Here is a 22542-nt window from a genome sequence, read left to right as displayed (position 1 = left end):
AATAATGTTAATTCTTATTGGTTTTTATTATATTTAATTTAATAAATTAACCAGTTTTGCATTAATATGATAGATTTATGCCTTAAAATAGAGAAAGCATTTAAGCATCTTTAGAAATCTATTTATTGGGAATATGGTATTTTCTGAGTCTCTGAAATATCGTCCAATGAAACAAAATTTTGACTTTTTGACAAAATAACTAGCCACCAATGCCCTATTTTTTTGTTTATTCCAGGTACATCCTTATTAAGTAGTTAATGGTGAAAAGTATGTTTCTTTAGTAAGATTAATAAGTGTTTTTCCTAAGGAGTTTTTTTTCAAAGGAATAATTTCTATGTTCCATACTGCCACTGTTCTTTATTTATATTTTTTAAATGAGGGCACCGTGGTGCCCTCTCCCACACTGTCATTTAAATGTTAATGAGTCATCTTGTTTTGATGGAAAATCCTGTGTATTGCAAGATTACCACTACACATTTCAAAAATATTTTTTCCACTTCCCCAGGCAAGCACAGTGAGAGTAATGCTGAGTTAGGCCAACTCTACTGGCCTAACACTTCAACCCTGACCACCCGTCTGCGCCGGCTCATTACTGCCTATCAGCGCAGCTATAAAAGGCAACAAATGAGGCAAGAGGCCCTAATGAAGACTGACCGGCGGAGACGGCGGCCTCGGGAGGAAGTGAGAGCACTAGAAGCGGAAAGGGAAGCTATCATATCTGAGAAACGGCAGAAGTGAGTTTCTTCAGAGTTTTACCCAATTCCTGATGCATTCCTCTCTGCTCTTTTAGGCCCACACGAGACAGAAATCAACCAAGACAAGAGCATCCAAGAAAGCCTCATTTCATCAAAAAAGTGTCTCCCCACACCCAACAGAAGTACCAGGAATTAAGTTTAGGGGGAAAGAGGGAACTGAAATAAACCTTAACACTTTTTCCTCAGAGTTAAAATTTAGGCTGACACCTTTTTCCCCCCCCCCCCCATTACAGGTGGACAAGGAGAGAAGAGGCTGATTTTTACCGTGTGGTGTCCACTTTTGGAGTTATCTTTGATCCCCTGAAGCAGCAGTTTGACTGGAACCAATTTCGAGCCTTTGCCAGACTTGACAAAAAGTCTGATGAGAGTTTGGAGAAATACTTCAGTTGTTTTGTGGCCATGTGTCGGCGAGTATGCCGGATGCCCACTAAGCCAGATGATGGTAGGTTTTCTTAGTAACTGAAGTCTTATACTAAATATTCTATAAAGGGGGGGAGGGACCTGGGGCTGGAGCAATGGCACAGTGGGTAGGGCATTTGCCTTGCACGCGGCCGACCCGGGTTCGATTCCCAGCATCCCATATGGTCCCCTGAGCACCGCTGGGAGTAACTCCTGAGTGCAAAGCCAGGAGGTAACCCCTGTGCATTACCGGGTGTGAGTCAAAAAAAAAAAAGCAAAAAAAGGGGGGGGTGGGGAGGGACCAACTCAGGGTGGCAAGGTGAAGCATGGTTGCATTTTTCACATGTCAATACGGTCATTTTCTTATTGCAGAACCACCTGACCTCTCTTCCACTATCGAGCCAATCACAGAAGAGCGTGCCTCTAGAACTCTCTACCGCATCGAACTGTTGCGGAAAATACGAGAGCAGGTTCTTCACCACCCTCAGCTGGGAGAGCGGTTGAAGCTCTGCCAGCCAAGTTTGGATTTGCCTGAGTGGTGGGAATGTGGGCGGCATGACCGAGACTTGCTGGTGGGTGCCGCGAAACACGGAGTGAGCCGGACAGACTACCACATCCTCAATGACCCCGAGTTATCCTTCCTAGACGCGCATAAAAGCTTTGCTCAGAACAGAGGGGCAGGTAACATTTCTTCCTTGAACCCACTGGCCATTGGGTTTGGCCAGACTCCTGCGGCCATCTCCTCCACTCATGTCCAGGACGAAAGGGTGGCAGGACACGCTGAAGGCAAAGTGGAGGAGTCTGAAAATGCAGTCACCCCAGAAAAGCCTGAGGTGAAAGAAGAGGAAGAAGAAGCCGAGGGCAGGGGAAAAGAGAGTAAGCACGAATGTGAGGCCGAGGCCAGCTCCATAAAAAACGGACTGAAAGGTGTGGAGGTTAGCACAGATTCAGGGCCCAAGTCTATTTCAGAAAAAGGTTCTGAAGAGGACGAAGAAGAAAAGCTGGAAGATGACGATAAGTCAGAAGAATCTTCCCAGCCTGAAGGTAATGATGTCACTGTTATCTCTCCTCTCCTCCTCCCTCTCTCTCCCTCTTTCTTCCTCCCCTCACTCTCTTCCCCCTCCTTTCCTCTTCTACTTCCCTCCACTCCCCCTTCCCCCTCTCTTGGTCATTCTCCCCTCCCCACCAACACACACACACACACACACACACACACACACACACACACACACACACACACACACACACACACACTCTTTGGCCTTGTGATATGAGATGTTCTATGTCAAACCATTGTTGTTGGTTTTTTCAAAAGGGTACTTAGTGTATATTTTCTTCTACGAAGCGGAATAATTTCAGGCTATGCTTAGATGTATGTTTTCCTGTGATACAACAGGGAAACATGATAGTTCAACCAACTTAAACACTGAAGAATTCTATGGACAAATAACAGCTATAATCTCTGAATTATGGATTCCCAAGTGATTTTAATAAGGACAGTTGTGTGAAGAAGTATCATTTATGTAAATATTGGCGATCATTTTGAAATGAATGATGCTTAATATTTTAGTTTCAATCCAGAGAAGTATAGAGTAGGAGTAGAATCTAAAAATACCCAGTTTTCTTTCCAAGTCACAGGTTGCTGCACCTGGCACAGAACAAATGTTACAGTCTTCTGCTGGAGCCGGGACTTTGGACTTTAGCCAGCTCTGTGTGTGTGTGTGTGTGTGTGTGTGTGTGTGTGTGTGTGTGTGTGTGTGTGTGTGTGTGTGTGTGTGTGTTGGAGGTGGGGCTACAATCTTTTGGGACAGAGATTTGGGGTTATATTTCTCTGAGTTTAATTGAACAATGCCCGGTGACTCATGATGGGACCTCCTTAAGCTTCTGCTTGTTCATCTATAAAATGGAAATCACACGATCTCCATGAAAGAGCTGTTGTGTGTTTGCTTTACGCAATGCAGTTTGTAAAATGCCTACCGCCATTCTAGCCTTACAGTAGGCACCCAGTAAAGTGGGGCTAATTGTTATTCACATTTTATAATCTTGTCCTTTCTGAACTTCTTTCTTAGTGATATTCTGGTTGTGAGTAATGCACATTAACTCGTTTCTCAGCAGGAGCTGTCTCCAGAGGGAAGAATTTTGATGAAGAAAGCAATGCTTCTATGAGCACTGCTAGGGATGAAACCCGAGATGGATTCTACATGGAGGATGGAGATCCTTCAGTAGCTCAGCTTCTTCACGAAAGGACATTTGCCTTCTCATTTTGGCCCAAGGTGGGCAAGTCTTTTTTGTTATTTTGTTGTGTTGATCTGAGGAAAATGGGGTAGAGAAAAATCATTCTAGCTTGATTTTGCAAAAATACTTTTTTAAGAGATTAAGAAAGGTTGACTCGAGGAAAAATTACTAAAAAATAGAACTATTAGGGGCTAGAGAGATAGTACAGTGGATAGTACAGGGCATTTGCCTTGCACATGGACAACCCAGGTTTGATCCCTAGCACCCCATATGGTCTCCTGAACCCTACCAGGAGTAGTCCTGGAGCACAATTGGGAGTAAGCCCTGAGCATGGCTGGGGATGCCCCACCTCCCCCCTCCCACTCTCGCCCCACCCCCAAGCCCATCTTAAAAAAAAAAAAAAGGAACTATTAGCTGGATCTTTGAGGGTTTTTTCCTTTGATTTATTTTTTTAAGGTGAAAAGTTTTGGATACATGTTCATTGTTCAATAACATGTTCAAATACCTTAATTTTTTTTTTAAATCTTTGAGTGTTTAAGCTCTTTTAGTAATCATGTATCCCAATGAAGTCTATACTTTATTATCTTAACAAACTTCCCTTTTTCAAATTAACATGCTTGGACCTAGGTCTATAAATATCAAGATATGTAGGTGTATATTTGTGGTTAAAAAAAAACATGAAATTTGTGATCTTAAGCACTTTTAAGTATGTAGTTTACATTTTTATAAAACAGATCTGTAGAACTTTTTTTAATCTTGTTTAAATTCTTTGCCCAGTCAATAAAGCCTTTTACCCCAGCCCCTAAAAAGCATCAGTTTACATGTTACTGTTTATATAAATTATTTTAGATTCATCATATGTAGAATTATGCAATATTTGTCATTTTGTGACAGCATTCATCATTTTATTGGCTAATTTTACTTGGCATAATTGCCTTAAAGTTTCATCCTTGGAGTGTATTGAACCTTTTTCGTGGGGCCACAGACATAACTCAGACTGGCTCAGAGAGTTAGCTCCAAAACCCAGGTTTGGTTCCTGGTACCACATGGTGCCCTGAGCACTGCCAGAAGCAACCCCTGAGCCTTAAGCCAGGAATAGCCCCCCAAATACCTCTGACTATGGTAGTGTACCCCAATTCTTTTTTTGTTTTTATAACCCTCCTGAAGTTGTAAAATGTTCCTTCTTTTTAAGGCTAGATAATATTTCATTGTACAGATATGCCATGATTTCCTTACTAATTTATCTATTAATGGGACCTTAGCGTTCTTTTCACCTCTTACACTTGACTGTACTGAGGTGCTGATATGGACATGAGTATACAGATGCCTCATTAAGTGTGTTTTATGTTCTAAAAATGGAATTACTGGGTTATGTGGATCAATTTTTAATTTTTCTAGGATCCGTCATATTGTTTTTCATAAACATATACCATTTCCTACCAGTAGCACATAGGAAATTTGTGCTCTTTTTAGAACTTAAAATTTTTTTTAATTAGATGTAAATTAGATTGAAGATACCTACATATTTGGAAATCTCGTCTCATCTTGGGAGACAGGATATGCTTCCCTATTTGATCCAATATATTAAGAGATTCATTCCCAAATGTAGTTATCTATAACCAAAACAAAGTGGAAATTAATTTTTCATAGTAGGGAAATAATCATTCTAATCCTTGTAACAGATGTTTGGTTTTAAAACAAACAAAACAAAAATGACTAGTTAACTCATTCCCAGGCTGATCTTTCATGGTGTTAGTTATCTAAAAAATCTCATAACATTTATGAACTAGAGTGTCCTACCAAAGATTTTTTTTCTTTCTATATCCTCTTAGCATCCCCATTATGCTAATCTTATTGAGAATAGAAGGGAGTTTCCCAGATCAGTCAAAAGGTCTATAGTAGGAGGCACTTTTAATCTATGGAAACTGGGTCTAAGAGCTGTAATTAGAAAATTTTAATGTACACGCTTCAATGAGATTTGAAGTGATAATAGGTAGGGAATGCAAATTGACATTCATTAGGTGTTCTTAGGTTGGTGCCCATTTTGTAATGCTGAACTTTATTAATAGTGACGCTAATGATGTCCCACTTCCCAGGACAGGCTGATCTCGCCTTAGCTCGAAGCACCAGAGCGTCGAGAAGTTACATGTTCGTTCCATTATCTGTTGGCGGTCACCAACACTTTTTTTTAGCTTACGTGAAAGTCATTTTTAAAATCTTGGGGACATTTTAGAATTAAGCAGTATTTGAGATGTTATGTAATATTTTCTCATTTATGTGGTTTTGTCTTTGTAATTAAAAAATATTGTTTTCTCTGTTAGTGCCACCATTGGTGCCACCAAAGCAATGCATTTTGGGATATCAACTTTTCTGTTTTCCTATCTCCCACCACCACCCATATACATGCACACTGATTGACTCTTAAGCCTTCTATGCTCTTGAACATCTCAATGAACGTATATATCTAGCAGTTTTCACCAGGTCTTTGTTACAAATTTCATGTGACTTTTCTTCTCCCTCCAGGATCGAGTAATGATAAACCGATTAGACAACATCTGTGAAGCAGTGTTGAAAGGCAAATGGCCAGTAAATAGGCGCCAGATGTTTGATTTCCAGGGCCTCATCCCTGGTTACACACCACCCACCTTGGACAGTCCCCTGCATAAGAGGAGCTTCGCCGAGCTCTCCATGGTCGGCCAGGCCAGCATCAGTGGGAGCGAGGACCTCACGGCTTCCCCCCAGTTGTCAAAGGTAAGCGGGGGCCCTCTGGTTCTTAGCTTGCTTGGGAAGGTTGTGCTTCTCTGGTCCCATCTTAGAAGTGAGATGGCTGCTACTTCCTCACCCCTGAGCAGCCGTCCTGCGCGTCCCGTGTCTCGTGCTCCTTGTTGTTGATTTCTGAGAGCCAGCCCAGATAGCTGCTATCGCGTTGGCTTATTATCCTCTGGGCATATTTCCCATAGGAAGATGCGCTCAACCTCTCTGTCCCTCGCCAGCGGAGGAGGAGGAGGAGAAAAATCGAAATTGAGGCCGAACGAGCTGCCAAGCGGCGAAACCTCATGGAGATGGTTGCTCAGTTGCGGGAGTCTCAGGTGGTCTCGGAAAACGGACAAGAGAAAGTTGTAGATTTATCAAAGGCCTCAAGAGAGGCGACAAGCTCTACCTCAAATTTTTCATCTCTCACTTCAAAGTTTATCTTGCCTAATGTCTCGACACCCGTGTCTGATGCCTTTAAGACTCAAATGGAGCTGCTCCAGGCAGGTCTGTCACGCACACCCACGAGGCATCTGCTTAACGGCTCCCTCATAGATGGAGAGCCGCCCCTGAAGAGGAGGCGGGGAAGGAGGAAAAACGTGGAAGGTCTTGATCTGCTTTTCATGAGCCACAAACGGACGTCATTGAGTGCAGTAAGTTCAGGCGCTCGCCTCCATTGTGTGTGCCACACTGACAGGCAGGGTCCCTGCACCGCGGCCAACACTGCTGTCTGCTCCTCCCGCTGACGTGATATTCCCAAAACTGGTTTCTTCCACTAAGGAAATAGAATAACGCTGAACAGAGTCACGGTTCAGAGCTGGAAAGTTGTGTTGAGCCTTGATACACAGATACACTCGGCCTGAACCAAATGTAGCTTGAGGATATATCCTTCCAATGATTCCGATATATTGATTACTCTCGGAAGACTAGTCCAAAACAAAAACACGTCCTTCTAAGCCTGTAATTGTCATCTCTGAATTCCTAAGGTGGAAAAAGCTTCTGCTCTTAAGAATATTGATGTTTCGGGGCCTGGATTTTTTTTTTTTATTAGATTAGTATAAATGTTTCATTTCAGACTTAAGAGTTGTGTTTGTGTATAGTGACTGCCAATTCTTCAGCTTCTATAACTAGGAACTTAAAGGTGAATTCAGCTGAATAAAGATTTTCCCTAGTTTAGGTTTGAATGAAGTGAATGTGCCAGTAGAATTGGTCTTTTTCAATTTGAAGGAAATGGATGTGATCACAATAATTGTCTTTCCTAATCTGCTTCAACCACACCCTCTAAAAACTGTGCCACCTAACTAATATCAGGGGTGTTACTCCAAAGAACCCAATTTTAGCCTACTCTTGTAAAGTATTAGAGAGCCTGAGCCTAGCAGTTTGGAGCCAAGTCAGCAGAGTCCGAGGGAGCTTGGGAAGCTGTCGTGGGCCCAGCTGAACCTTGAGGGGTCCTTCCCCGGGCAGGCCCACGGTTAAGGAAACACTGAAAATGAAGCCCAAGGGACACTATTGTTTCTCAGTTATGTTTTTCCTTACTCTGTCCCTGTCTGCCCATTTTTAGACTTATCTGGGTCTAGAGAAAGCTCAATACCGTAAAAGGGCAGGGAAAAAAAGTATAGTGGAGTTACCCTGGAAATGACAAAATACCTCGGAAATTTGTTTGCCCCTGGTGGGGTCTCTTTAAAACATAAGCATCAAAGTGGTTTACTTTCAAAAATTCACTCCCAAGGTATCAGTTGTAGTAGTGGTTATTTTTATTGAATGTGTAATTTTTAGAGTCTTACAAAAGTGCACGCTGTAGTGGATCATCAGTGACTGTCTGTTCCATAAAGTACAGTGCCATTTATCTATGTTTATTCTCCCAAATTATATCTGATGATCAGTCACCCTGTTTAAAAATCACCCTAATACTTTGATAGATTTTGTTCACTAAAAATTCTTTCTCCCATAAACATCAACAATTGGGAAATTTTGGAAGCTCAAGTCTCTTTTTATTACTGTTGTGTTTAATATTTGAATCGTGGCACCTGTTTGTCTGTAGATCACAGCCAGGAATCAATAGTCATTATAACCTAGGTACGATTTTCCTGTTACAGGTATATGTTATATTAAACTTAAGGCTGGCTCTATTTATCTTACATATTTTTAGCTATTAACACACTTAAGAATGTATCGAGTATTTTTTCTAAAGTTACATTTAGCAACCCAGCCTTTTTAACAGCTACTAGAAAATGTAATTTTAAGTGTTTTGTTTTACTGTTGAATATTAGAATTTGGGGATTCTTCATTGGTGTTATAGAGGATTAAGTACATGTGCATAAAATACTAGGAAATGAATCTATAAACTGAGTAGGAAAGAAATGTAAGATCGCAGTGTTACATGGAACAAGACAAATCATGAAATCTTGTATTACGTTAGCACACAGACCGGAGACCATTTTGTGCTGCCTTGGAAAATGAGGGTACAGGCATCGCGCATTCAGCAAGACTGTGGGGACCAGCCTTCCCCTCATGCCAGGCACCAGGTTGTGAAGAATAAAGGAGGCTTGCTCTAGAAAACTCAGTATTGCAGATGGGGTGAGACAGATAAATAACAGTGTATTATGGTTTTGAAGCAAGCCCAAAGGAGAGATGGGAAGGGGGGAAGAAGAATGTGTGGGAAAAGAGATGGCAGTATTTATAAGTTTTGAAGATTATGTCAGAGTTAGTCGCTTGAAAAGACAGGACAGCGAGAACCTGCCACGTTTGGTTCCTTGGCCAGGCAATTTGGTGGGAGGGTGTATAGGGTTCAGCCGAGACGAGCTTGTAGACCAGGTAGGATGTAATTTGTGGAGGGCCTTGTGTGCCATACTCAGGATTTGGATTTTTGCCTGAAAGTGATGAGAACTAAATTATTAAAGTAAACAGCTTAAGTAGAAAAATGATGTAACAAAATTCTTTCGCTAGGAAATGTCACTGTCACTGTCACCCCGTTGCTTATCGATTTGTTCGAGCAGGCACCAGTAATGTCTCTCATTGTGAGACTTATTGTCACTGTTTTTGGCATATCCAATATGCCATGGGTAGCTTGCCAGGCTCTGCCGTGCGGGCGCGATACTCTCAGTAGCTTGCCGGGCTCTCCAAGAGGGGCGGAGGAATCGAACATTGGTCGGCCACGTGAAAGGCGAACGCCCTACCACTGTGCTATCGCTCCAGCCCAGCTAGGAAATGTATGTTTTAATAAACTGACTCCAGTTTTACAACTTCAGTTTCTATAGCACTATAGAGGTTGAATTAAAGAAGAGAATCAGAATGAAAGAAAGTGGAATCATGGTGGGAAGTAATAGAGACTTGACCCACCCTCAGAGCCATAGGAATGGACAAATGGGCTACGTTTTCTGGGGGTTGAAATGACAATCTCAGGACTAGTGACTTGATAGTTAAGAGTTGATTTTTTTTTCTGGTGTTGCCAGATACCTCACAACACAAAATATTACACTGCCAGTTAATGTTTACTGTGCCCTGAGTACCAAAAGCTACTAACCTTTGGAATTTTTTTTTCTGGTGGGCTCAGTAGGGCTATACCTTCTACTGGTGCTTGAAGGGGGTGGGAGGAGGGTACCCTGCAGTGCCAGTGATGGAAGCGAGAGCCTCACACCTGCAAAGGATAAGTGCTCTGCTGTTGGAGCCACATTCCTGCCCCTGAAAGGTTCTTTTAAATAGTGATTTCTTTAATGGCATCATCCATCCAGCGATCCCTCAGAGACTGAGAGGCGTTACCTGTTGTGCATGTCAAACTCAAACTTTACTGCCGGTGTTGTTTTCCTAGTGGTGTGTTTAAGAGCCAGAAAATGGCATGTTGATGTAATTCTGCAGTCTGAAGAACGATTCTAAAGCATCGTCTTCTAATTGAATAGCTGCCCCCAGGCTCACACTGTTTCAAGTAACATATCCCCCTTTTGGTCAAAGAGCCATCATATTCGGACATTTCCCTGTGCTAAGACACTGTTTTATCAGTTCGAATATCTCTCATGGGCCAAGGACGTGGCTCAAATGGCTGAGGCGCCAGCTGAATCCCTGGCACCACGTGGTCCCATCAGCACTACCAGGTGTGGCCCAAACTCGCCAGTTTGTGATACTCCCACCCCAATAGAATATTTCTCTTTCCTTGTGAGAATTCAGACCATTGTCAACTCTCTGCAGGAGGATGCTGAGGTGACCAAAGCTTTTGAAGAAGAGATAGAGACCCCACCAACAAGAAACATTCCTTCTCCTGGACAGCTGGATCCAGATACGCGGGTCCCTGTTATAAATCTTGAAGATGGGACTAGGCTGGTGGGGGAAGACGCTCCTAAAAATAAGGATTTAGTTGAATGGCTGAAGTTGCATCCTACTTACACTGTTGATATGCCAAGTTATGTACCAGTAAGTACAACTGAGTTTAAGGCCAGGAGGAATTGTCCTAGGACAGTCTGTTTACTTCTCAGACACAACTCAGAAGTCTCTGCTCCCTCTGTCTTTCCCTTTAACCGTCTGTTCTCAAATATTTTCCAGTTTTTAACCACTGTTTATTCTACATCAGAGGAACTAACTTCCAGTCTGTCTACATGAAGGGCATACCTTGGAGTTTATTGGATGGCACCTATTATGCATTTCCTTGCTTTTTTTCTCACCAAATACCCATGGTTTCTTCAGTTACTCTTTCTATGTAACTGAAGGTAGTTATATTATTGGAATAACACTCTTGAATGCACTTCAATTAGTTTCTGGCCCAGCTCTGACCAGCACAGAATACTGTGAAGCTGTTACTTGCAGAGATTTGATCAGCTAATGCAGTCTAAAACTGTAGCAGTTTCTCTTTAAAATAGCTAGCGCTTAAAGCCTTACATGAGACATTCAAAAATATCTCCAGAGTATTTGTCAAGCAAGCCACTTAACAGGGCAAATCTTTTCCAGTTCTAATGTGAATGATTTGCAACATTGGGAATGTTGGATTTGGGTTTATTTATTTATTTATTTATTTTTGGTTTCATTGAGTTCAACTTGAGATAAGGAGCTGAATGGCCCTTCTGCAAAATCCTTTTCTCTCTGTTGTTTCTCCTGATATCCCATTCAAATCACAGGCTAGAAATAGCAAAGATACTAGAGAAAGTTAAAAACTCCATCATCTGGTTTTTAAAAAAGCAAACACTGTAAGCAGACTTATGGATAAATGAAAGGGAAAGCAAATTCTTGGCTTTATATGTTCATTTAGTTTCTTACTGCAAAGAGAAGAGTCTTTCAAAGAAAAATATGAAGGCATGTTTGTAATCATTAAGACAGTTTAAAATCATTAAAACCACTTCCCGGTTCCCCGTTGAAAGTGTTTTAAAACTTTTTTTTGACAAGTGGTAGTCCTACTGTTTACACTCACAGTTAATGTTCATACCTAGTTTTTATAAGCTGTTCTTTGAATGTTCATATTTCTACTGAAAAGGTATATTGTTTTTATTCTTATTAGAATAAGTTTTAAATACAAATCTACCAAATACTTTCTTTTTTTTTTTTTGCAGAAGAATGCAGATGTGCTATTTTCCTCATTTCAGAAACCGAAACAGAAACGACATCGGTGTCGAAATCCTAATAAATTGGACATAAACACTCTGACAGGAGAGGAAAGGGTGCCTGTGGTCAATAAGCGAAACGGGAAGAAGGTAATTGTCAAGATAGGGAATTGATCTCTATATGGTTTCTTAGTCTGAAAAGAAGTGCTTTATCCTGGCGTTCTTTACCAGGAAAAAGGAATCATATTTCTTTCAGAATAATGCGTGTATGTATGTGTATATAGAGAAAGTAAGACCGGAGAGAAATGGGGCTGGGGAAAGGAAGAATTTGTGTTTTTTAAGTCATTTTCCAAATGCGTCTCCCCAGATGGGTGGGGCTATGGCACCTCCAATGAAGGATCTACCCAGATGGCTGGAAGAAAATCCTGAATTTGCGGTTGCTCCTGACTGGACTGATATAGTTAAGCAGTCTGTAAGTACGAACTGCATTTCTGTGAAGAAAAGTAACTGTACACACCCACTTTCCTACATTTTACCTTCTCCTCGCCATCAGTTGTTTAATTATATTTTTTAGCTTACTAGAGTGAACATAATCATTTCATACATCATCAGTACATTATTTCTTCATCAATACATCATTAATCCAAAATGGATTAATTTGTCATCTCTGATTGGAAAGATGTTGCTTAGAAATATTATTCAATGGTGGAGCTGAATTTGACTGCAGGAAGAAATGCCGCCAAATCTAGTTAGCTGCTCACCTGTGGAATGGAATTTATGAAAGTTGAGGGCACTAAGATTATTGACTGTGGTTGCTAATTTTGAAGATATTTTTTTAAAAGACAAATGGTCTGCCTAAAGTGTTATTTCTCAACTTAAAGGGGTAAGATGTGAAGATAGCTCCAAAGGCTTGTGCGCATGCTTTGCATGCAGGAAGCCTGGCTTTAATTCACAAGTTCCCCTAAGCACTGCTGGGAGTGACCCCTGAACAATGGGGGAGTAGCCACTGGGCACACTGGGATGGCCCCGAAACAGAACAAAAGTTGATGGATGCATTGTCTTGATACTTTCTGTTTGTTTAAAGTGTACAGTAAAGGACCAGGGACGTAGCTCAGCCTTGTGTATCTGAAACACTGGGCTCAGTGCCCAGCGCTGCTCGAGTAAATAAACAAACAAAATGTCTGCAGTAAGACTGCTGGCTTTTCTTTTCATGTGTCATTCTTTCAGTGTTGACACATGCAGTTTCATGGACTGCCCCGTAACTGGATAACAGACATTTCAGTCACACCTTCAGATTCCTGGTATGGTCTCCTTCCCTCCCCCCAGCCCCCCACAGCCTCTGAGCTGTTTACTCCTCAAGTTTGTCTTTGCGAGGAGATCAAAGAGAAGCATGAAGTATGTGGCCTTTCTTTGTTCTTGCTCTCGGGCCACACATAGCCGTGCTCAGGGGTTGCTCGTGGCTCCTGCCACTCCAGGGATGAAGCCCGGGGTTCCACATGCAGAGCATGTGCTCCAGCCTGTTAACCCAGGGCTTCAGTTTTTGTGACAGCTTCTCTCAAGCATACTGAGATTTAGTCACGTGCCGATGGCCCATGTTAGAAGCTCCCTTCCTCTTCCTTGCTGAGCAGTGCTCCGCGGCACCGTCTGCCCCTCTGCGCAAGCTTCCGTACTCGTAGGAGAACATCTGGATTGTTTTCAGACTTTGGCAGTTATGAATAGAACTGCTATAATCATACCAAGGTTTAGATGCCAACATAAGTTTGTCTTTCTCTGGGGCAGATATTAAAATATGAATTAATGTTCTAGATTTTTAAAAACTACCTTCTGAGAGTTTTCTCTTTCTTGATAATGATGGATATATAAACAACCTGAAATTTGCCTTACTGAGTAGCTCTTAACTATTTTTCTGTAATTTAGTATAGTTCAGTGCTTGGACAGTAATACTAGAATATGTAACTTTGTTATTGCAAGATTTATTATTATTATTATTATTTTTGCTTTTGGGGTCACACCTGGTGATGCACAAGGATCACTCCTGGCTTTGCACTCAGGAATGACTCCTGGCAATGCTCAGAGGACCATATGGGATGCTGGGAATTGAACCTGGGTCGGCCACGTACAAGGGAAACGCCCTACCCGCTGTGCTGTCAATCCAGCACTATTGTAAGATTCTCATCAGAGGCAAGGGCTTGGGGCTCTCTTGGTTCCTGCTCAGTGCTCTGGGACCCTGCAGTGCCAGGGATTGGCCTTGCGCCTCCCGTTACAAAGCATGTCCAGAGGTCATTAAACCATCTCCCAGCCACTTCAGTGTTTGTCATAAGTTTCTACTATTTTAATTTTATTGAAGTAAGTGTTTATAGAACCGTAAATGTTCATCTGCATGTTTTAGAGGCACAGTGCTACAGTACCACACTCTCCACTAACGTGCCAGTGCAATATCCTCTAGCTGAGGCATATTAGACCTCTCTGCCCTTTCAGTCCGTTCCCCTTCGCCTTTGGTAACCTCAGTTTTGTGGTCAGGGGCAAAGGTTAGTTTCTGCTACACACTGTGTATGCCTCTACTTTGGTTCCTTCTGACACACCACCTCTGAGTAAGGTATCTTTTTGACTCACTTCACTTAGCATGAGTCCCTGCCCTCTCATCCTCGTTGGTAGCCAGAACACAAGATTGCATGTTTTCTAATAGCTGAATCGTATTTCATTGTCTCTATGCGTGTGAGCCCCTGGGCTGCTTCCAAATCTTAGCTATTGCACCTGGTTCGGTTCGGTTTGGTTTGGTTAGGGGGGCACCCCTGACAGTCCTCAGGGACCACCAGCAGTGTAGGGATTGGCTCCCGGTAGGCTGCGTGCAGGGCGAGTGCCTCACCCCTTCACCTTCTTCTGCGTTGTCAGTAGCCCCCGCTGTGCTTTTGTAAGGTTGGAACTAGGCATCTAGTTCCACCCAGAATCAACAATTTCTGAGCTGGAGCGATAGCACAGCGGGTAGGGCGTTTGCCTTGCACGCGGCGGACCCGGTTCGATTCCCAGCATCCCATATGGTCCCCTGAGCACTGCCAGGGAAAATTCCTGAGTGCAGAGCCAGGAGTGACCCTTGTGCATCGCCAGGTGTGACCCCCCCACTGAAAAAAAAAAAATCAACAATTACAGTCCGCTGCTAAGTCGGCCGTTGAGGTGGTCCTCTTCCGCCTTCCCGGCTCCTGACCAGTGCTCTCTCCGTCCCCTTCAGGGCTTTGTTCCCGAGTCGATGTTCGACCGGCTCCTCACGGGGCCGGTGGTGCGGGGCGAAGGAGCCAGCAGGAGAGGCAGGAGGCCCAAGAGCGAGATCGCCCGAGCGGCCGCCGCCGCCGCCGCCGTGGCGTCCACGTCGGGCATCAACCCGCTGCTGGTGAACAGCCTGTTCGCGGGGATGGACCTGACGAGCCTGCAGAACCTCCAGAGCCTGCAGTCGCTGCAGCTGGCGGGCCTCATGGGCTTCCCGCCGGGCCTGGCCACGGCCGCGCCCGCCGCCGCCGCCGCCGGCGACGCCAAGAACCCCGCGGCCGTGCTGCCCCTGGTGCTGCCGGGCATGGCGGGGCTGCCCGGCGTCTTCGGCCTGGGCGGGCTGCTCAACAGCCCCCTCCCGGCCGCCGCGGGCAGCAGCAGCGCCGCCGCCCCCGCCGCCGGCCAGGGCGACGCGGAGGACGGCGCCGCCAAGGCCGAGGAGAAGGGGCCCGAGGCCGAGGACGAGCACAAGGACTCGGAGCGGAGCCCCGACGCCGCCGCCGCCACTGTGGCCCCCGACGCCGCCGCGAACGGCCCCGCGGGCGCTGCTGCTGCTGCTGCTGCTGCTCCGGCCGCGGCCGGCCTGCCCGCCAGCCCGCTGCCCTTCAACCCCTTCCTCCTGTCCACCATGGCGCCGGGCCTCTTCTACCCGTCCATGTTCCTACCTCCGGGCCTGGGGGGATTGACGCTGCCCGGCTTCCCCGCCTTGGCGGGGCTGCAGGGCGCCGCGGGCGGCGGCGACGACAAGGCCGCCGCGGACAAGGGCGAGGGCGGCGCCTTCGCCGAGGACGAGCCCCTCGAGGGCAGCGACGCCGACGAGCAGCCCGACAAGGCGGCCGAGTCCTCCGCCCTGGACGACGAGGCGGCGCAGGCCGAGGAGCTCGACTCGCTCGACGGCGGCGAGGACACGGAGCACCCCGAGAACGACGAGTGACCCGCTTCCCGGTTCCCCGTTGAAAGTGTTTTAAAACTTTTCTTTGACAAGTGGTAGTCCTACTGTTTACACTCACAGTTAATGTTCATACCTAGTTTTTATAAGCTGTTCTGTAACATAGTGTAGCAAAAAAAGAAGAAAAAAAAAAAAGAAAAAAAAGAAGAAAAAAGGAAAAAAAAGTCCAAGTCATGTTATACAGGTGTGTCAAAAGGTATCTTGGTCATTAAGTATTGTGCAGTGCATTATTTATTATCCCTAGGAGAGATGAAATTTGAGAGGTGATCATGTCTTTTTAAGGAAACTTACATAATGCTCTGCTTTTCTTTCTTTTTTTTTTTTCCTTTTGGTACCATTGGTATTATAATAAAGAGCAATTTGTAACTGAGTGGCACTAATGGAAGGAAGTGCTGCTCCAAGGAAGGATGAAGTTATATATTTAATTTTAATTTTTTTTTTTTGCTGTGAAGGTCAAGATGAAATTTACCATACATATCATACTTGCTCATTTGTTTCCCTTTTTTGACTGTACAGGGGTTCCCACACTTGTGCATCCACACACATCCATACACTCTGACAATCTCCACGTTCGTGTGAACGTCTCTGTCCCGAGACGCAGCAATAATAAGGCAGCTGTTGAATGTGAAGGGTCCCTTTGGAAATTAACCTACTGGGAGGGTTCTTGCCAGACAGAACTACAGTTCCATTGTCTCGTGGTCTTGTAATGCACTGGTATAAACAAAATAAATAGATGAATAAAGAGTGAGAGAAGAGAGAATCAGGTACCTTTTTTAAATTAAAGGACTTTGTTACTTTAGCCACAAAGCTAAAACAGCATTACCTCAGCTCTAAACTAGCCTTGAAGTTTACAGACATGACTTTGTAAATGTATTGTTTTTCTTTGTTGTGATGTCCTTTTATTTTTTTCTTTGAAAAAACTGCTATCATGTAAGATAAAATGTAAATTGCTGCCAACTGTAGTAATGATGCTTTTAATAAAAGTGACCCATGATATGCAGAGATGTAATTATAGAATGTAGTATGTAGGGAACTGGTGTTCACTCTATTTTTTTGTATTCGCAATAGATGCAAATACAGGATCCTGGCCTTTGTACAGTTTCTTGCTATATCCTCTTATACAAGATTAGCTGTTACAAATATGCTAAACTGATTGTCTTTGGACTAGACAGGAAGAAAAACCTTAAATTACCTTCACATAAATTCTACTCTAGATATCTCAACAGAACCATACGCAAAAACCTCCCATTACTCCCTCAAAAGGGCATCTCAGACGGAAAATACTTAGAAATGTGTGCAGCGTCTGATAATATGGTACACTAAAGAACAAAAGGGCAAAAGAAAAATGAGGCTTTAATAGGCACAATATCTAGGTCATTTATCCTTGGTTAATGGGTAGAAAAATACAATGCCGTAGTGTCAGCAAGGAGCACAAAAGCACTCTGGTGTCCTGTGGACCAGTGTTTGATGCCAGAAGTGGGGGTGGAAAACCCACGTGGGATTAAAAGGAACCCACTTAAGTAAGTGCACACGTGCACACAGGCACATGCGTGCCCACACACAGTCTCAAGGGCCAATGATTTGTGAATGATTTGTGCCCCCGTCCCTCCCCCCATTCCTGACCTTTGATATTTGGGGTAAAATATAATGCAAGACATACTGTTTTCACCTTTTCAGGTCTCCTGACCAAAACAGCTTTATTTCCGTGCATTTAAGGAGGAAAGGAAGAGATGTGAATAGAGTTGTTTTATGTATGGTTGCCTCCCCTCCGCCAGTATACACACATGGTCCATCCCCCCCCCCATGTGATCATGTTACAAAACCATCTAAATTCAGGTAACAAGATTCAGTTCATTTGTATCCAAGATGAAAGCATCCTATTATGGTTCTGGAAAAGCAGCAACTTGAAGCTCCACCTTGGAGACCTGTGGTGGTTTTAACCATCAGCATTTCTGTTATCTCTTGAAAGTTAACAAACAGTCATGTGCTTTGGAGGAAAGTGCCTTTAAGAGAATGTCTTCTGAGATGGAAATCTTTGACTATGGAAAATAAGACTAGATCAACACAAGTTAGAGGGAATTTAAATATTCAAATAACTTATTTTTAAGACTTAAGTCTTACGAAGCATATGAAGGTATAATTTAATAATAAAAATACATCACAAAAGGGTCTTTTTTTCTAAAATTCTTTATAGTATTGGGAGTTTTTCTGTGATCTTCCGTAAAGTGCCTCCGTCGCTGCTAGAAGACAATGCTAAGAGCAAAGATGATGCAGCAAAGCATCTGTCGTTGCTTGTGGTGTTTGGAGTTGGGTCAACATCCACTCTGCATTATCTGGGACTTATCTGTCAATCTGGCTTTAAAGTTATTCACATTTCCACAAAGGGACATGTGAGGATTTCTTTCTTCTAATGAAATTAGTTCTCGATTACTTTAGAAATAGTTAATCATTTATTTAGGTTTGGACAATGTCCTGTGGTGCTTGGAGCTTGCTTACTAACTTAAGTACTCCAAATACTTAAGCCCTGTACTTAAGGCTCTTGCCTTGCAACCCTAGAAAATATTTTAATACTTCATGGTGTTCATGGTGTGTCTGGAATAAATGAAGTACTGAGGTGCTCTACGTTTTCCATGGCATTGCTGCTTAATCATTATTGTCTCCCTAAAGAAAGTGAGGCTGGGAGAATTGGAGTAGCTAGCCAAGAGTCAATGAAGGAACTGGATTTGAACACAGCAGTCTGACATGAGAGGCTCTCACAGAGTCCTAAAATCCTGTGCTCTTGGGTCTGAAAGCAAGTCACCATGTGATGGTAATCTGAGGTTTTGGGGACTTTAGTGTTTTTGCATTTTTCCCCCTCTCACTGCTCCATAAAGGCCCCTCCCTAAGTTTGACATTGGCAATTAAGGGGAAGTCTATAGGAAGTAGCATATAGGAAGTCCTGACTGAGTAAACTTGAGTCTCAAGTTCCTTGTGCCAATGTGGATGGAGGTGGACGACTACTCCAGCTATGCTGGGGAACCATGCAGTACCGGAGGCCAAACCCAGGGATCCCACATACAAAGCACAGGGCAATCTCCCTGATTTTGTAGATGTGGATTTTTTCTAACACTAGAAGTATTTTTGTTTTAATAAAAAGAGCTTTTGTTATTTTATTATTTAAGAAATGAACTTAAGCCTCACGGTCAATTGCAAACCTGATACTTGAATCCAGATTGATCCAGCTGCAAAGCTTAATGTACTTGACCATTGTGCAGGAGTCATTTCATCATCAAGTATTCTCAGTGTTCCGTGCTTTATGTTGTTTTTGTGGGCAGAGCTTAACTTTGGAAACAAAGCAAAACACAGACCAGTTCATTCAGGTGATAAATGTGTCACAACACTTTTGTAAATCAAGAAAGGCAAAGTAATTGGAAGATTAAAGAGGAGCTTCGTGTGAAGGTGACAAGTCCGCTTAGACCTGAGTGATTAGAAGCAATATCCAGGTGAGCTGATTGGAAGTGTTCCGGGAACAGCCAATGCAAAGATCCTGAATTGGGAGTGAGCAAAGAAAGGGAGAGGGACTGAAATCACACAGAGCCTAAATGATGAAAGTTTGAGTTTCCTTTCAAGTGCCAGAGAAAGTCTTTGGGAGGTTTTCTTCAGGAGAGCTAACAGGATTGTTATATTGAGTTTTGTTTTGAAAGAATCACTGTAATGTGGGAAAGTGGCCTGGAAGAAGTTGTGAGGATTCCAGTTAGAGAAACTACTGCAGCATCCTTGGAGCGGGGGCAGGGAAGAAAGGAAGGGATGAATTGGGGATATGTTATAGACATATTTTTTTACAGTCAGAAATACTCAAGTGAATGAACTCTAGGATTACTCCTCCTGAGATTTACACAAGATAAACACAACAAAGGAAAAATATTCACCCCTTGAAGATAATGCCGGGATTAATATTACAAGAAGAGATATGGAAGACAGAATAGTGTTCTTTGTGTCCTGTTAAGAAAGTATCTTCAGTGGAAAATGGTAATTATCTTTGTTGCGAATTTTTAGAAATGATTTCTAACAGGAGGTGAGAAGGGCTGCTTGAAGTGATTGTGTGCAGTGAGCATCACCAGGTCTCAGGAGCCATCGATACATTTAAATTAGGTAACAAAACAATAAAACAACTTCCACTAACAAGCACTTTAAGGTTCCTGTATGTCTTATTCATTCGACTTGGTTCTCTAATGAGCAATTTTATGTATTTTCTTAGCACAGATAAGATTCACCACAGTTTTGTAGACATAGTAAAATTTGGCAAAACAGATGAAATGGTTGTCTTCTAGAATATTTAATGTAAGATTTATTTGGTGAAAAGTATTTCATTGAATTTTTACTGGAAGACTCATCCAATTTGGAGGGTTTTTTCCTGGGAGCTAGAACTGTGTTCTCAAAGTGTTTCGGTCTATTCAAGTTGCCTTTATGTCAAATATCTGATCTATTTACGCTTGCTCTAAATTTTACTCTTGAGTCTTTCAAGTCTCTAACCCAAGACTGGGGGGAGGGGGAACTCCCGTGTGTGTCTGTATTGGCAATACAGGTCCACCCTCTGAGTAGGTTGGTTAATCTATAGGACTTGTTTGGGATCTACCCATGAAGGGCTGGATTTTCATTAGCATCTCCTTAATGACTGTTTATCATGTAATTTATATGAATAGAATAGATTGATGGTAATTAAGATGTCAAGTATTCTTACATCCAACATCTTTACCTTCAAAGTGACCTACTCTTTTATTTCACACCCAAGCTGGTGGAAATTTTTGTCAATTGAGCAAAGATTGTAGTATCCATCCCAGATGCTTATGAACTTATTTAAATGGGGTGGTGCCTCTCCCCACAGGTTCCTTCCTCTGAGCCTTTCTTACTTAGAAGATCGTTGCTGGCCTCTGAGGTAAATCTGTTACAATGAATTTTGAATTTGTAGGCAAAGGACAGCATAACCAATTTCTAAAACACAATAAGGAGAAACTCTAAGACAAAAATCGTGTTTAAGAATAACTGAATGCACTTCTTTAGGCAGTTCCTTATTGTCCTTTGCCTGCCTCTGCATTTTGATCTGAAGCTCAATTTCAAAATGACAAACAGGAGAAACCTGATTCTTTTCCGTGACTGGAGTCAGGCACACAGTGGCTTCACATCCTCTGCAACTCAAAACCACCTCCTGATTGTCAGGCACAGGTAAAGAAACTCCAGCTGGAAGTAGACAGGAGGACTGACCCTGACCCAGAAGCAGGCTGCCGACTTAATCGTTTGGAGAGTTTACAGCACATTTTAGAAGAGAGAATTCATCCTGTTCAACATGTTGCACCACGTTTCCTCAGGAGTCTGGAAGCTCTTAACGTTTTTGAATTCAGCATTTTTGTTGGTTAATAGGCACTTGTGAGTTAATCCACACCCCGCCCGGAGAGTTAGGTCAGTGCAGTTGCCACCACCCCTACAGAGGTGGGGTCACTTGTCTGAGTGGTGAGTGGTGAGATGGGTGTGGCGGAAAGAACTAGAATTTAGACTTCACCAGTGTCTGCTGTGTCTAACAGGGGTCTCTGACTTACGGGTTAATCTGTCATTAATGCAAAATAGGGTCTCTAAACGGAACCCCAAACCTAAACTAGAATAAACTACGAACTCTTCTACTAACAGCTAATGCTATTATCTGAAGAATAAACCTGATGGGTCCAGAATCTCATGAAACAAGATAAAAGTACTCCAGAAAAAAAAAAATAATAATCAGGGGCTGGAGAGATAGCACAGCGGGTAGGGCGTTTGCCTTGCACGTGGCCGACCCGGGTTCAAATCCCAGCATCCCATATGGTCTCCTGAGCACGGCCAGGGGTAATTCCTGAGTGCAGAGCCAGGAGTAACCCCTGTGCATCGCCAGGTGTGACCCAAAAACCAAAAAAAAAAAAATTAATTAATAATAATAATAATCAAGGTTAAAGGAGATTTGAGTTTGAAACAAAGGTTTGAGGAGCTCAAGCTGTGGGCTGAGTGGTAGCACTGGAGCCTTTTCCGTGAGAAGCCCTGAATTGGGCCCGTCCCTGGCACGTGGTTTGGGGTGGGTGTAGGGGCGCAGCTGGAGGCTAAACGTTAAAACGTATAAGTCACTGTAGGCCTTTGGGGATGGGGGGGACAATTGTCAATACTCAGGGGTTACTCCTGACTCTGCATTCAGAAATCACTCCTGGCTGTGCTTGGAGGACTGTATGAGATGCCGGGGACCGAACCCACATCTGTCACATACAAGGCAAATGTCCTACCCATGGTACTATCGCACCAGCCCCAACTGGAGTCAATTTTACATTCATGCTGAGTTTATGATCAAACCTAAGCAACTGATCGTCTCTCTTTGTACACGATTGAAGCCTATCCTCCAGAATTTGGGCCCAAGCCACTCTGGGGTGTGAAAGGGGCTGACAGGTAGACCCAGCTAAGTCGGGGACCTGAAATCCCCCAGCAAGGCTGGGAACTAGTCCCCTCGGAGTGGCATTGCCTCTTTCCTGCTTCATCCAAGGACCTTCTCTGGCCCCTGGGAACTCTCCGGATAGATTTGCATATCTGTAGCTGCAGAGCTACTGTTTCTCTCCCTGGCCTGGGGCCCTGTGAGAGTTCTCCAGGATCCTTTCCATCTTATTGTAAGAGTTCCTGGAAA

At 43.4% G+C, this 22542-nt stretch overlaps 1 protein-coding gene across 4 annotated transcripts in view; it reads left to right on the top strand.

Annotated features, from left to right (window-relative positions):
• Positions 1-19940, top strand: part of CHD7 (chromodomain helicase DNA binding protein 7) — a 201044-nt gene extending 181104 nt beyond the window's left edge. For 3 of the 4 annotated variants that reach the window (XM_055126357.1, XM_055126359.1, XM_055126358.1), the window contains exons 29-38: positions 511-734; positions 989-1197; positions 1527-2198; positions 3267-3427; positions 5913-6140; positions 6350-6793; positions 10323-10544; positions 11672-11812; positions 12030-12134; positions 14889-19940. In XM_055126357.1, the coding sequence (XP_054982332.1) occupies positions 511-734; positions 989-1197; positions 1527-2198; positions 3267-3427; positions 5913-6140; positions 6350-6793; positions 10323-10544; positions 11672-11812; positions 12030-12134; positions 14889-15857 (3375 nt within the window). In that variant the 3' untranslated portion in view covers positions 15858-19940. The remainder of the gene's footprint in view (positions 1-510; positions 735-988; positions 1198-1526; positions 2199-3266; positions 3428-5912; positions 6141-6349; positions 6794-10322; positions 10545-11671; positions 11813-12029; positions 12135-14888) is intronic. The other variant, XM_055126360.1, reaches the window with a different exon arrangement.
• Positions 19941-22542: the final 2602 nt, after the last annotated feature.

This window comes from Sorex araneus, chromosome 2, assembly GCF_027595985.1.
Source record: "Sorex araneus isolate mSorAra2 chromosome 2, mSorAra2.pri, whole genome shotgun sequence".
Taxonomy (NCBI): Eukaryota; Metazoa; Chordata; class Mammalia; order Eulipotyphla; family Soricidae; genus Sorex; species Sorex araneus.
The sequence above is the reverse complement of the archived record's forward strand: the minus strand, read 5'-3'. Positions and strand labels throughout refer to the sequence as shown.